The sequence below is a fragment of the Talpa europaea genome (assembly GCF_964194135.1).
Source record: "Talpa europaea genome assembly, chromosome: 9".
NCBI classification, from domain to species: Eukaryota; Metazoa; Chordata; class Mammalia; order Eulipotyphla; family Talpidae; genus Talpa; species Talpa europaea.
Genome location: NC_140076.1, coordinates 4,733,407 through 4,748,562, shown reverse-complemented (window position 1 = coordinate 4,748,562; position 15,156 = coordinate 4,733,407). Strand labels below are relative to the sequence as shown.

Below are 15,156 nucleotides of genomic sequence, written 5' to 3'. Positions count from 1 at the left end.
GTATTCTTAAGAAGGAAATGAAAATGACAGCAGTTTCCACATTATAGACCTAACAATCACAAGCGAGAGCTTTAACCGCTTTCACAGGCTGCAAGGCTGTCACTTACACAATCGCACTCAATACACCTTATCTGGGGACCATCAAGTTATTCTCCGACCCCAAAGGCGCCCCATCAGAATCATTCTTCATACTTCAGTTGTCCCTTTAGGAATCAGTGAGGCATTTACTTTTTATTCTTTATTGGATGCTCATTTATTGCTGAATCAATTAGAACCAAAAGCATAGGATGATGACCATTTAGCCAAGACTTGATCAAATCCTCACGATAAAACTTAATGAAAGTTCTAGGTGTCTCAGCAGTGTGTTGTTTTTTTTTTTTTTTTTTTTTAAATGGGCCTCCCCGGTGGCGCAGCGGTTGAACGCTGGGTTGTGAAGCTGCCCGCGGCCTCTGCGGCGCCGGCTCGATCCCCGGCTGCTCCCCGGCCACCGGAGGAGGGTCCCACATGGCGCCCGCTGCTCCCCTCAGCAGTGTACTTCGGTCCTTCTGCCTGCTCTGCTCCCCGCTCTGGCTCTGGTGAATTCTCTCACCCTCCCACGCTTCTGACTGTACCCAGTGCTTGTATAAATGTATAAATAAATAAATAAAATATTAGGGAGTGGGTTCAAGCTTAAGTGGAGTCTTTATTTAAAAAAAAAAAAAGATTTATTTATTTATACATTTATACAAGCACTGGGTACAGTCAGAAGCACGGGAGGGTGAGAGAATTCACCAGAGCCAGAGCGGGAAGCAGAGCAGGCAGACTGAAGTACACTGCAGCGGGGAGCAGCGGGCGGCAGGAGAGGTCTGCACGCCATGTGGGACCCTCCTCCAGTGGCTGGGGAGCAGCTGGGAATCGAACCAGCGCTGCAGAGGCTGCGGGCAGCTTCGCAACCCAGTGCTCAACCGCTGCGCCAATGGGGAGGCCCAGCAGTGTGTTGTTTTGATAAAAAGAAAGATGCTTAATATGCTGAAGCCCCTCCTGCTCCAGCATGCAGCCTGAGTAGCTGCAGACGGCGTCTCAAATCCTTAGCCAGGAACAACTGGCCTCAAGACGTGCCAGAGACCTTGCTGATGCGCCTCTTCCTGCCCTACCTGGCCTTGTTGCCAGCATCCATGAGGTCGGCGATGTCCGTGTAGGAAGTGACCGCCAACTTCGAGAGGTCCTCCACGTACGGGCCCAGAAGAGGGTGCTCCCGCACACGCAAATTACCCTTGTTTTTTGGATTCAGCAAATCTCGAACTCTTTCACAGTAAATTTCCATGTAGCTTACCTGAGAACAAAATATTACAGTTCAGGAAAAAAATCCATATACATTAAATTACTTCTAAAAACTTTTATTAGAAACGCTACAGTTCGAGGTCATGGGCTGTGACAGAGCGTGACGCCACGATGGCCGCCCGCCCACGAACAGCCTCACGGAAACAGCCTCTGTCCTTTGCAGCAAGAGAAGCGCGACCCGGCAGGCTCCGCACACCACATGGCTACTACTTGTCTTAGGCAGAAAAATATTTTTAGTAGAAACTTAGCAGTGGCTTTTTTCCCTCAACGATGTACACTCCGTCAATAACCGGGAACTACAGTGGGGTCACCCAAAAGCGTGGCTTAAGCTCAGTGCTAAAAGCAGGGAACACTGCCAGTATTCCAGAGCAGGTAAACGAGAGGGGCCAAGACAGGGATTTGAGACTGCTCACACTGTGACTAGTTATCTCGACCAGAGGGGCAGGACTGGCCGAGGCAACCTGAGCACGCGGTGGACCTGCCACATCTTGTGGGAGGAGTGAGCCTCAGCGACACCTCACGCGTGTTCCTGCCCCATCAGCAGGGACCATCCTCTCCTGGGGGTGAACAAGCCGTCTTTTCCTAATCTTAATTTGTCTAAATAACCCCCGTCCCTATAGTTCCCTCACCAAAAACAAACAGCATTCCTACAGAAGACTGCCCACAGGATAGTAACAGACCAGGGGGCTGAGTGACGGTGCTGGCGGGGTGCTTCCTGAAGGCCACGAGGCCACATGCTGAAACACCAGACAAAAGAAATGGAGATAAGGGTCCATTTCGGATAATCTGAAAATGTGTCTATAGAAATTTGAGGTTGGACAGGCACAGGCTGTACGAGCTGAACGAGTATCATTCCAGAGACTGATTTTGAAAGATGGTTCTGTGTTCCTGATGTAGCCACAGGATCAGACTTCTAAGTAAAAGAGGTTCTGAACTGGGTAAGCTCAAAGCAGTGAGCCTCGACATGCTGCTGCCCCAGGAACCGGACACCCCCATGTCACTGAGCCCTGAAACATGCCATACAGCCTGTGCCTGTCCAACCTCAAATTTCTATAGACACATCTTCAGAGTATCCAAAATGGGCCCTTATCTCCATTTCTATTGTCTTTCGCTTGGCCTTAAACTGTATTTTTACACTGTATTCTAAAAAAGTTGTTCAAAATTGATGGGCTCACCATCTCTCCCTCCAGACTGACTTTACTGCCACATTCCATGTCTTAATCTTTGAATTCAGGGTGGATTTCCCTTGCCTGTGGCAGAACACATGAATCTCCCTGGCTTTCTCCACCATGCTGGCCATCCACGTTAACTGCTGAAAGTACCATCACTTTTGAACCTGGTCCCTGAGCCTTTGTGGGGTACAGAGTAAGAGCACGCTGCCCCAAAAGTCACTGACAGGCTTGCTGCAGTATTTTGACGGAGCCCTCGTATAGAGGGGTGACTTTGAATGGACTAAAAAAATTTTGTCACATGATTCAAGAAAGATTTAATTTTAATTTTATTTAATTTTATATGTGTGTGCATATACATATGTACATATATAGTAAATCCTATGCCTGTCAAAATCATCATTTGTAATATTAAAGAAGAGTCGCACAGTGACTCTTCTTCACAATCCCCAAATGAAAACAGGCATATAATATAATTTACAACAGGCTCAACCACAATAATCATCAAATTTCTAATTTAAGCAAAAGTGAGACACTTTCCCTTATCAAGTGGCAAAGATTAAAAATTGAAGATAATAAATGTTGGCAAGGGAACAATGGGTGCCTAATGGGATTGAAAACTGGTGCAGCTTTTATTTCTAAAAGGCTATTTGGCAATTTAAATATACTAATTTAAATATATTATTTGAAAATAAAGTCAAAGACAAGAACAAGGACTAACTGCAACCTCATTCATTCATTAAGACTCAAACTCAGAAGCAGCCTAAAAGCACAAAACTGGTACGAGGACAGGGCCTGTGTCATGCGATGTCTGGGCAGGACGCAGGCTCTGGCTGGCCCGAGGGCACTCACCTCCACAGAGTACGACATTTCTTCATTACAGTTGTCATTGATTTTCTCAAACAGTTCTTCACATAACTAGAGAAGCAGAATGAGAGAGGCGTGGGGAGCGTGAGTCAGAGAAGCACTAAGTTACAAGACCCCTTTCTCTTTCTTAAAATATCAACAGCATCAGCACCAAAGGTTAATGAATAAAAGCAGTTTTTAATTCAGTCCTCTCATCTAATCTTTCTCCCTCAACAATTAACATCTCAACAATGTCACCTTGGAAAAAAAGTTGCATTTAGGGGAAGAGGAGGAGGAAGCTTGTTTTACGGGCTCACAGCCCCAGCACATGTAGCTGATGCGAACTCAACTCTTCCTGCCAGCAACCCATGACGTGGTGTCCCGGCTGTTATCATGGCAGTAAAACTACTACGAGACTATGGTTTGCATATATATTACTTATTATAAATTCTGTTACTCTATGTTATCAGTTACTATAGGTGTCATGAATTTATAATTACTTATCTATAAAGAGAATCACTGCATTTGCAGGGGGTAAATGAATGCATTTTCGTGACTAATTTTGAGTCCGTAAAATTTGCCCCTTTAACAAGATGCCCCTCTCTAGCACAGAGTGCTATTTCTAATGGAAACATAAATTTTTCTTGATCAGGAAAACTATAAAATTTCACTCTTCCTATGCCTTGAACTTATTTTAAATGCAACATTTTAATAAGAACAATGAACATCTACTGAATTTTCTCTTGCTATACTTTAGCATTAAGGCAATCAATATACCATTGGAAAATGGAGTATATGGTTGTGATTCCCTTGAAAACTAAACAGAATTTAAAATATATTGTATATTGTAAATGACAGTTTGTAAGTAATCATTTTTTAAAAATCTAAGTTTTTGTCTTAAAATATTCCAAAATTTTACCAAGGGGAAAAAACCACACATTGTAATCCTATAAGAATTCTAATAAGAAAACAATCAAAGGCACAGGAGGGAGACTCAGTATGGCGGGATGGGATGAACCAGGGGGGACTGCTCAGTCTCACTTGCTGACGCTTCCTGCCAAAGACGTGCCCCAGAGGAGCGAAAGCACAGACCCCAGCCTGCCTCGCCTGAGTCTGAATCCTGGCTCTGCCACTCACTTGGGGAGTGACACGACCTCTGTGGCTCCATTTCCTCATCTGTAAAATGGGGGTAACCACAGCATCTACTTCTTAGGCTCATATGAGGATTAGAAGAGCCAGTATTTATAAAGCCCTTAGAACTGTGCTTGATGCAACTGTTTCTCCAATTAGTATGAGAGCTACTACTATATACAAAGAAGGATAATTCCCAAATATATCTTACAGTAAATACATTTTTTACAGGAAAAAAAGTCTAGCATGTTCAATTTTTTCCTGAAACTTTCCCAATCTTTATTAATAATTAAGCATTTCAATTACATTGCTGAATTCAAAGCTATAGCCCAATAATCCATTAGAAAAGGTAGCTAATGCTCCCTTATGTATTTTATTCTCAGAAAACAGATCATCACGGATGCCTATAGTAAAACAATACTTTAAAACTAACTCCAAATATCACTAATAAAAGCCAACCGCATTCCTGTTATTGACAAAGGAAGTTCCTTTTAAATGTGCAGCTCTTTGCCACTCCGGAACACTACAAGCTCAAAGGACTAAGTGCTCTCAAAAAGAGAAGTCACAGAGTGCTTGAGTTAAAAGTATAGTCTTAAACGACGCTAATAGTATCCCCAAGGGAGGCAATAAAAAGTGAAAAACAGTTACTTTCTTCAGAGGTGATCTACATATGAAACTGGGGGAAAAATCAGGCCCACATCATTCATAGGTGTCCCCAGCATCAGGACAGCATCTGTTCACAATAGCACTTTGAAAAGGAGCGTGTGACACTGTTCACAGCTAAAACGACTTGATTCAACGATAAGCTCCCGCCTTCACAGCAGCTGAGCACACCCCTATCTTCTGCAGGGGACTTTCAGCGCCTCTGAGAGAAGTGGGGCAGGTTATTTATCTCCTCTGTGCCTTGCATAAGAGACTACCCGAATAAACATACATATGATAATTGTGAAAGCAACTGAAGACAAAGAATAATTTGAACTGAGGTTTTGACGTTTTGTTTTTACCTGTGGGATGATACCAGCCTGGCTCTCTTCTTGTTTACCCATCATTGTGTAAGACTTGCCAGCGCCAGTCTGCCCATAGGCAAAGATGCAGACATTGTACCCCTCGAAGGCGTGTAAGAGCATTTCCTTCCCGATGTCATTGTACACACGGTTTTGAGATGCAAAACAGGGATCTTCAGGCTGCGAAGAAGGACAGTATAAGCAAGTGGCATTTGACTCACATTCCTTCCCATGCTGTTTCATTACCTCTATAACAAACAAGATTTTAGAGTGAGAAGCCCCCTAAAATATGCCAAAAATTTTTAAGTCTCTCCACACAATTTATTTTTCTCATTAAGAACACACATGTACACACGGGCACTATTACAGTCAGTAAGGTCAGAGATAAAAATACTTACATGAAATTTTCTAGCCTGATTACATTTCATTTTCCATAACCTTAAGTTTCACCCTTTTGTTCATAGTGAGCCCCAAGGGAAAAATTTTTAGTGGAAAATGAGACTAAAAGACCAAAGGTCAAGTCTCTATATAAAAACACTCCTCTTAACTAGCTCCAGATAATAAGGCTATTTCTCAATAAACAGTTTTCAGTGACGAACGTTTCCCACCCCTGTTTCAGGGCCCTGCCCTTGGCAACTGGGCTTTGTCAGGAGTTTAAAACCTCTCCGCGCCAGCACGGGAGACACGGGACACGACTGAACAGACACTGCCCGGCACAAGGACGGCGCCCCGAGTCTGATCCTGCTCTGAGCGAGGGTGTGCCAAGGGCTCTCTGCCTCATGTCCTCAGAAGGTGGTGATATCCCTTCCCTTTCCTTCCCGCTCCCACACAGCTCATGGGCACGCTCACACGGCTCATGGGCACGCTCACACAGCACACAGGCACACTCACAGTGCACGTGGGCACACTCATGTCACATGGGCACACTCACAGCACACGGGCACACTCACACGGCCCACAGGCACACTTACGGAGGTGTGAGACCAGTAGGAATAGTCGAAGCTGAAGGACTTTGGCGCTTCCTTTGGGTTCTTTGGGTTAATAATACCTAGGAGATGAGAAGGTTTTAATTTTATAAATCATCCAGTTACAGGTTCTTCAGATGCTATGTTGTGACTTCAAAACATCTAGATAGGTCAATTCAAGCCAGTGACTCTTACTAGGGCAATTCAAAAAGCACCCATATTTTGAGCAGGCATCTACACACAGACGTGAAGAGAGTCGAAGCAACACCCTTCACTGGGTGTGCCCAGGATTCAGACCTAAGCCTGAGACCTCGAGGGGCCGGGTGAGTATTATGTGGCTAAATCCTGCAGAGTCTGCAACTGAAACTTAGAAATGCTAAATCTTGATAAGTAATAGTAACAGAAACGCTACCATTTCAAGGTGCCTCCTAAATCCTGACATGTTTCAACACATTAGAAATAAAAATTAGAAATTTTTTTAAATAAACCTAGCTACTATTTGAAGCAAAGATTTTAAAGATCTAGTTATCTATTTCAGAAAAGCACCTGGTAATAAGCACTCGCTGGAAAAAGCCTTGTTTCTGGCACCCACAGCTAATTAGTAACTGACACCTGGGTTACTAAATAGGCATGTACACATGGACACACGCGCATGTGTGTGGACACACTGGAATCACAAGCTACTGCAGAATGCTATAAACAGCAAAATGAGTTTCGAACTGGAAAGCAGGCCTTCTCCCTGCCCATGTTAAGAGCCTTCTCGCGGGGCCACTCCAGGCACACTGCACTTCAGAATGGACAGATGTGGGGCCTCTCCACCCTCCTCATACACGCAAAGCTTCAGCATCTCATGTTTCACATGGAATAGAATCTTCCTAACATGTGGTCGTGAAATCTCTTCAAGGGCCAGACTCATCAACCAATCTGGTCTCTAAGGCAGGGCCATACCCCAGGCTATCGTGAGATCAGGATTAAAAAATATGTCTGTCCAGGGCAGCTGCTGCTCAGGACACAAACAGCAACAGTTGCTATGGTGCGCAGTCCGCGCTCTGCTGGATTCCACTGGTACAGCCACGCATTTATGTTCCAACCTCAAATGCTGACAGAGTATTAAGAAGCTCACGCTGCACATACTCATGTGACAAGGAGACAAGGTTCTAGAAAGAACACTGCCTCCCACACAGATGGTAGCCGAAGCAAAGACCGAAATAACAGCCAACGTGGCGGAGCACTGACTCCAGGCGGGGAGCTTTCTGTGTGCGCACCCATTTAATCCTCACAGCCACTCAACAGGCAGGTGGCTTAGCATCTCCACTTTATGACAAAGAAACCATCAGGAGAGGCCAAATCACTGACCCAAAGAGCCAGAGCTCGCTGGTGGCAGACCCAGCACGTGAACTTAGAGCACACCCCAAAGAGCAGACACCCACCGCTGGGAAGCTCACTCCCCAGGGGCCGCAGTCACCTGGGCGGCCTGGCAGGCATTCTGACGCAAAGGAAGACAAGCTCCTGGCTGATAAAATTAGCCAAAGCAGAAAACAAAAATACGATTTCTTGGTCAAAGTCAAAGCACTCCATTGGAGTCCTGTGGATGTGGCACCCGTATCCGCAGCTCTATTACGGACAGAATCCTCAGCGCATGGCCCAGGCCTTGTGGGTTCCCTACAAAGCTCTGGGGTACAGGTGGAGTCCTGCAAATGTCATGTGGATTTCAGTTTGACTAAATTCTTTACCATTTTCAGGGCATTGAAAGAAAAATGAAATTATGTATATACCCATTCAATATATAGATAACATACCGATACATTTTATCAACTTTCTAGTTAGACTAGAGAACTGGGGCCTCCCCAGTGGCGCAGCGGTTGAGCGCTGGGTTGCGAAACTGCGCGCGGCCTCTGCGGCGCCGGTTCGAACCCCGGCTGCTCCCCGGCCACTGGAGGAGGGTCCCACATGGCGCGCAGACCTCTCCTGCCGCCCGCTGCTCCCCTCAGCAGTGTATTTCGGTCCTTCTGCCTGCTCTGCTCCCCGCTCTGGCTCGGGTGAATTCTCTCACCCTCCCGCACTTCTGACTGTACCCAGTGCATGTATAAACAAAACAAACAAACAAACCAGCAAACAATAAATAAAAAAAGCATGCCTCTATTAAAAAAAAAAAAAAAAAGACTAGAGAACTGCATTAGCTGCAAGAACAGGCCACTTTTAACACAGTGATTCTTGTACCAATGTCAACTGCACCAGGACATGAGCAGGACTTCTAATTTGTTTCTCAGGAAACACGCAGGTAAGACTGGAATTATAGTAATTGAGGAGTAAGCGCCACATAAAAACCACGTCTTCAACAATGTCAACGCGGCTGCATGAGCAGCCAGCCTCCCCGGGCCACGGGTCACCAGCCCACAGGCTTTGGCTAGGACAAACCACCCGCTCTGCAGGGGGTGGACTACAGACATATTTTTCAGGACTGGAGTGAGACCATAACTCTGCCTTAGATACTGTATATGTCACATTGTGTTATTTCTTATAAAATCACTTTTTTTGAGCTGCTTTTAAGCTCCTTCTGCATGGGAGGCCTCTGAGCACACTCCAGATCTGGACCCACTTCCACAAGCAACTTTTCACAGATGATTGTGGAGTCACCTTTGACTTTCTTCTCTTATTCTGCCCCTCTGTCCACCCTGTCAGCTCTACTTTTGAAATGTGTCCAGCATCTCATGGCTTCTCCCCAGCACCACCATTACCTCCTGGTGCAAACCACCTTCTCACTCCTGGGTGACCAAGTGCCTCTTCACTGGGCTCCCCGTTTGCCCTGGCACTGGACAGTGCAGGCAGTAGTCTTTCTTAAAGGTAATGCAGAGCAATCCTGCCTCTTGGGAACCCCTCAAATAGCTTCCCATCAAACACTGAACATATGCCATTGGGCTTTACAATTGCCCCTCTCCCACGCCCTCTCTGACCACCTCTCCAGAGTTACCCCTCCCACTAAAAGGCCGCCCACCTCAGGGCCTTTGCACTGGCTGCTCTACCAGGAACGCTTTGCTCCTGGGATCTGACCTGTTCCCTAACTTCACATGGGTCAGTTCAAGCGTCACCTTGTCGGATGGCCCTTTTCTGGCCAGACTAGCTAAGTTGATCCCCACTTCCTCTCCAACCAGTTAGCTTGCTTTAGTCTTCTTCCTGGCGTTCAAGACTAGCTGGTTTCTCCTGACTCACTGGAATGTTGGTTCCATGAGACCAGAATTCGTTTCATTCACTGCTCTATCCCTATGTTTCAGTGTCTGAAACATGCTAGACATTCAGGACCAGAGAACACTAGAAAAACCCACATGGGGTTTTCCTTTCCTTACAGAGTGTCACTTCTTCATGGCGGGACAGCACGCCCCCTCTTTCTATATCACCTGCGGCGCTGACACTTCGTAGGTGGGGACGCTTATTTGTGAACAGAATGTAGTTCTCTCCTCACTTGCTTCCTTAGTCTTTTCTCCCTGAGCAGCCAACTTCTTCAGCTTCTGGAAAGAAATATTGATCTCTGGGGGAAAATGGAATGTAAATTCCAATCTAGAGAGTAGAAGTATAACTTTTAGGAAACAGCAGTTTGGTTGAACAGGAAACAGAAGGAAAGATAACCGGGTTTGAAAGTGCAGGCAAAGAAGACGTGCTAACAATCCCGGGAAAGGCAAAGTCAAAGGTAATGCAATGGAGGCAGAAGAGTGGACAAAGGTTGGAAATTCCTCTTCTCTGGATCTTTAGACTTGTCTCCTAAAGTTATATTTTGCAGGAAATATGGAATCTTATGATAGACAAAAAATCTCTTGCTACTGAAATTTGTTGCTGCAAAATTTTCTCCAGTGTTCCAGAAACAACAAATTTTTACCTTGCATAAGGATTCTTGTGTAGGTGTGAAACAGATTCTTGACCTCACACACTAGATAGACACCAAAGGGGCATAAGTCATATGACAAACACCAAAAGATTTTAATATATGCTGATACTCTCAGCATTCATCTTCCCAAGTAGCTCCCCTGAAATGTACGTTCAAAAGAAGGGCTCAGGGCTCAGCACCCGGGCCAGTATCCAGCACAGAGAGGGGACTCAAAAGCACAGGCTGAATCTTTGTTGAAAATCATGACCAGGGCCTCCCCAGTGGCGCAGCAGTTGAGCACTGGGCTGTGAAGCTGCCTGCAGTCTCTGCAGTGCCAGTTCAATCCCCGGCCACCGGCGAGGGTCCCACATGGCGTGCAAACCTCTCCTGCCACGCCCGCTGCTCCCCTCAGCAGTGTCCTCAGTCAGTCCGTCCGTCTGCCTGTTCTGTTCCCTGCTCTGGCTCTGGTGAATTCTCTCACCCTCCCACGCTTCTTACTATACCCAGTGCTTGTATAAATAAATAAATAAATCTTTAAAACAAACAAAAAAAGAAAATCATGACCACATCACTCAAACACCTTCAACAAAAACACTGTACAATGGCCCTCCATCCAGACAAGTCCACTTTTCCTGATCTTTCTGCCTTGTCTTTCCCATGCCCATCTCCTCTGTACTAATACTTCAAGTTTGAAATAATGCTAGCTTTCATGTTAACATTGGCCTTTCTCAGGAGGATTATTGCAAAAGATCTCAACACCTTATTTTTTTATATATATCAATGTTCATAGCAGCTTTTTCTTTTTTTTTGATATACACATATTTTATTTTTTTTAATTTTTTAATTTAAATTTTATTTTTTATATTCCCCATACAATTACAACCCCCTTATTTTGACCCCAAGCCCTCCTTTCCCTGCCCGCCACCCGCCATAGAGTGTCTCTGGTTCATAGTTGTTTGTCAATTTTGATATTTTCTTTCTTATAGTTATTCTTTTTCCCGGTCCCTTATTTAAGTTTTCTAGATCCCTGCTATGAGTGAGACCATCCGGTATTTTTCTTTTTCTTTCTGGCTTATTTCGCTGAGCATGATCCCTTCCAGCGCCATCCATGTTGCTGCAAATGGCATGTGTTTATCTTTTTTGATTGCTGAGTAATATTCCATGGTGTATATGGACCACATCTTCTTGATCCAGTCATCTATTTTTGGGCATTTGGGTTGTTTCCAAAGCTGAGCTATTGTCAACAGTGCTGCTATAAACATAGGGGTGCAGGTGCTCTTTGGAATTGATGTTTCTGTGTCCTTTGGGTAAATACCTAGGAGTGGAATTGCAGGATCATACGGAAGCTCTATGTTTAGTAGGTCCAGAAATCTCCACACAGCTCTCCATAGTGGTTGGACCAGTTTGCACTCCTACCAACAGTGCAGGAGAGTTCCTTTTTCTCCACACCCTCGCCAACATTTGTTGTTGCTAGTTTTTTTTAATATGTGCCATTCTCACTGGTGTAAGATGGTACCTCATTGTAGTTCTGATTTACATTTCCCTGATTACAAGTGATGTTGAACATTTTTTCATATGCCTGTTGGCCATTTGCATTTCCTCTTCAGAGAAGTTTCTTTTCAGCTCTTCTGCCCATTTTTTGACTGGATTATTTTCTTTGTTTTTGTTGAGTCTCATCAGTTCTTTGTAGATTTTTGTGATCAGTCCTTTATCATTAGTGTTGGCAACACCTTATTTTAAGGAAGGAAAAGCTAAACAGCACTATAATTCACTAGGCACCTTTACTGAGAACACTTATTAAGTACAGACTATCAGGCACTGTGCTGAGGGTACAAAGGCAAGCTGAAGAGTTATTTCCTCCCTTCTAGAATTTATGGCCAAGGAAAGAGACAGATTTATAATAACACAAAATACATACTGATACATTCAAATGGCGGTAGAGTCACACTAGGTGAGCATGGGGGTAACTTCATGAACACACAAAGAATATAAAAAGGAAACAAATATAAAAGAGGTGATTTTTGAGTCAGTCAAGTCTGACTTGGTGTGTGCAAACTGCAAAGTGTCCCGGGAACAAACCCTTCCCTGCTCCAGCAGACAAGAGAGCAAAGCCATCTGCGTAGACTTGAGGTCCGGGAAGCAGCTCTGCAAAATTTGCTGCCAGTGGGCAAAGCCAGCCTCATCAACCCAGGAATGAAGAAGAGTTCAACTTGGGGTCCCCATTCTTTGCACCTCCACAGCCCAATCTTCAGAAAGAAATTAAACCCCAGCATTGCCTTCCTCTGTGCAGACAGCACCCAAGGGTCTTTAGGTCAAAATAACTTAGAACTACAAGTCACTCCCAATCAAGTACTGTATTTTTAGTATCAATGACTCACTGTTTTTATCCAAATAAACTAAACTCAAACTTATAATTGTTAGAACAACAATTCTGTCAGACTGCGTAACGAGAGAGAGAGAGAGAGAGAGAGAGAGAGAGAGAGAGAGAGAGAGAGAGAGAAGTGCTGGTGCAAACTATGATGTGTAAGAAAAATATGTATTTGGTTATTCAGATGACCAAAATATATTTCTCATATCAACTTGGTCTCTATTTTATTTTTTTAATTATTATTTTTTTAAATTTATGTTTATTTACTTATGCGTCCAAGAGCTGGGGTGTAGGCCAGAGGTGCTGGGGGTGAGAGGATTCACCAGAAATAGAGTGGGGGAGCAGAACAGGCGGATCTACTAAAATACACTGCTGAGGGGAGCAGCGGGCGAGACAGGAGAGGTCTGTCATGCCATGTGGGTAGCTCCCTGGCCAGGGATTGAACTCATGCTGCAGTGGCTGATAGCTTGATAGCCCTGAGTCCTTTACCCCTGCACCACCAGGGAGGTCCTCAACTTGGTCTTTATAGTTTCTGGTTCAGGGCTCAAAGAAACTTTGGAATTTCCAAAGTATAGAGAGTGATAAAGGGGTCTTTTGTTATGTGAATGAGGTGAGCCTAAGGGTGGGGGGCTGGTTGCCCTGGAGAACCAAATGTGTGATTAGAGGATTAGAACTTGCAGTCCCGGGCCTCCCCGGTGGCGCAGCGGTTGAGCGCTGGGTTGCGAAGCTGCGCGCGGCCTCTGCGGCGCCGGTTCGATCCCCGGCTGCTCCCCGGCCACCGGAGGGGGGTCCCACATGGCGTGCAGACCTCTCCTGCCGCCCGCTGCTCCCCTCAGCAGTGTACTTCGGTCCTTCTGCCTGCTCTGCTCCCCGCTCTGGCTCTGGTGAATTCTCTCACCCTCCCGCGCTTCTGACTGTGCCCAGTGCATGTATAAACAAAACAAACAAACAAACCAGCAAACAAATAAATAAAGCATGCCTCTATAAAAAAAAAAAAAAAAAAAAAAAAAGAACTTGCAGTCCCACCCACGCTCTCCACCATGCCCAGGCAGGGGGGAGGGCTGGAGATTGAATTCAAATGCCAATGGCCAATTAGCTAATCAATCATTCCTATATAACAAAGCCTCCATAAAAGCCCCAAAGAAGGGGCTTCAGAGAAATTCTGGGTGGTGAGTGCAGCAGCAGGAAGGCCACAGGACAGGTTCTCTGAGGATGGGAGGAGAGAGTCCTGGAGCCCTCAGTAGCCTTTTCAGGGTTTTATTGGGAGTTTACCAGGTACATTTATTGGGAGTTTACCAGGCAGGGGTGCGAGGGGAAGGGGATTAGGGGTGAGGGGGCAGGAGGCTGGCAGGCCTCCCAGCCCCCAGCGTAGCTTTACTCTTTCTGGGTCCTCTGGCGTTCTCTCATGGCCTCTACTTCTCTGCTGGTTCCTTTCGCTCTGTTCTTCCTTTTTCTCTCTGACTCTGCTCTGCTGGCGTCCTTGTGACACCGCCATTATAAGCCCCGTCTTAGCCCAGGTGTATCCCATCTACATATGCCCACACCCTACTCCAGGTGCCCGCCATCAGGCATGCATTTGGGACCACAGGGATCCGTCATCAATCCTAATGGCGGGATGGCAGAAAAGCCTGATACTTTACTTATCCTACAGTGAGCACATGGAGAGTGGGGAGAATGGTGTACCTGGAGAGGGCATGGATGGGGCATGCCCTTCCCCCAAACCTTGCTCCATGCACTCTCCCATCTGGCTTTTCCTGAGCTTATATCTTTGTAATAATTTGGTGACCTAGTGAGTAAATGAATTTCCTGAGTTCTGCCAATTGGTCTAGCAAATTAATTGAACCTGAGGAGGGGACCCGGGCACCTCTGGTTTCTAGCCAGCCTCTCAGAAGTCCTGTGCTTCTGACTTGGACACACTTGTGCTGACTTGGTCTACAGTGGAAACACCAACCTGGGATTTCGACTGGCACTGAAGTCTAAGGGGAAGCCAACTAGCCAATCTGTAGCCAGTTGGTCAGAAACACAAATAATCGCCTGGGGGCCTCCCTGGTGGCGCAGCGGTTGAGCGCTGGGTTGCGATGCTGCCTGCAGCCTCTGCAGCGCCGGTTCGATCCCAGCTGCTCCACGGCCACCGGAGGAGGGTCCCACATGGCGCGCAGACCTCTCCTGCCGCCCGCTGCTCCCCTCAGCAGTGTTCTTCGGTCCTTCTGCCTGCTCTGCTCCCCGCTCTGGCTCTGGTGAATTCTCTCACCCTCCCGCGCTTCTGACTGTACCCAGTGCATGTGTAAATAAATAAAAATAAAAATCTAAAAAAAAAAAAAATAATAATCGCCTGGGCTTGCGATTAGCACCCTAAATGCAGGGCAATTATAGACTAAATCCTTCAGCTGTGGAATCTAATGCCCTCTCCATGCAGGAGATGGTGCCAGAACTGAGTTGAATTCTCTGACCCCTTCCTGGGGGCTGAGAAATGCTTGTTGGTATGAGGAAAGCC

General features: G+C 45.8%; 1 protein-coding gene across 3 annotated transcripts in view; it reads right to left on the bottom strand.

Moving 5' to 3' along the window:
- Positions 1-15,156, bottom strand: part of KIF1B (kinesin family member 1B) — a gene marked incomplete at both ends in the record, with an annotated part of 109,814 nt that overhangs the window by 83,139 nt on the left and 11,519 nt on the right. For all 3 annotated transcript variants that reach the window (XM_084242122.1, XM_084242123.1, XM_084242124.1), the window contains 4 exons: positions 1,134-1,312; positions 3,342-3,407; positions 5,471-5,650; positions 6,442-6,518. In XM_084242122.1, coding sequence (XP_084098248.1) covers positions 1,134-1,312; positions 3,342-3,407; positions 5,471-5,650; positions 6,442-6,518 — 502 coding nt within the window. The remainder of the gene's footprint in view (positions 1-1,133; positions 1,313-3,341; positions 3,408-5,470; positions 5,651-6,441; positions 6,519-15,156) is intronic.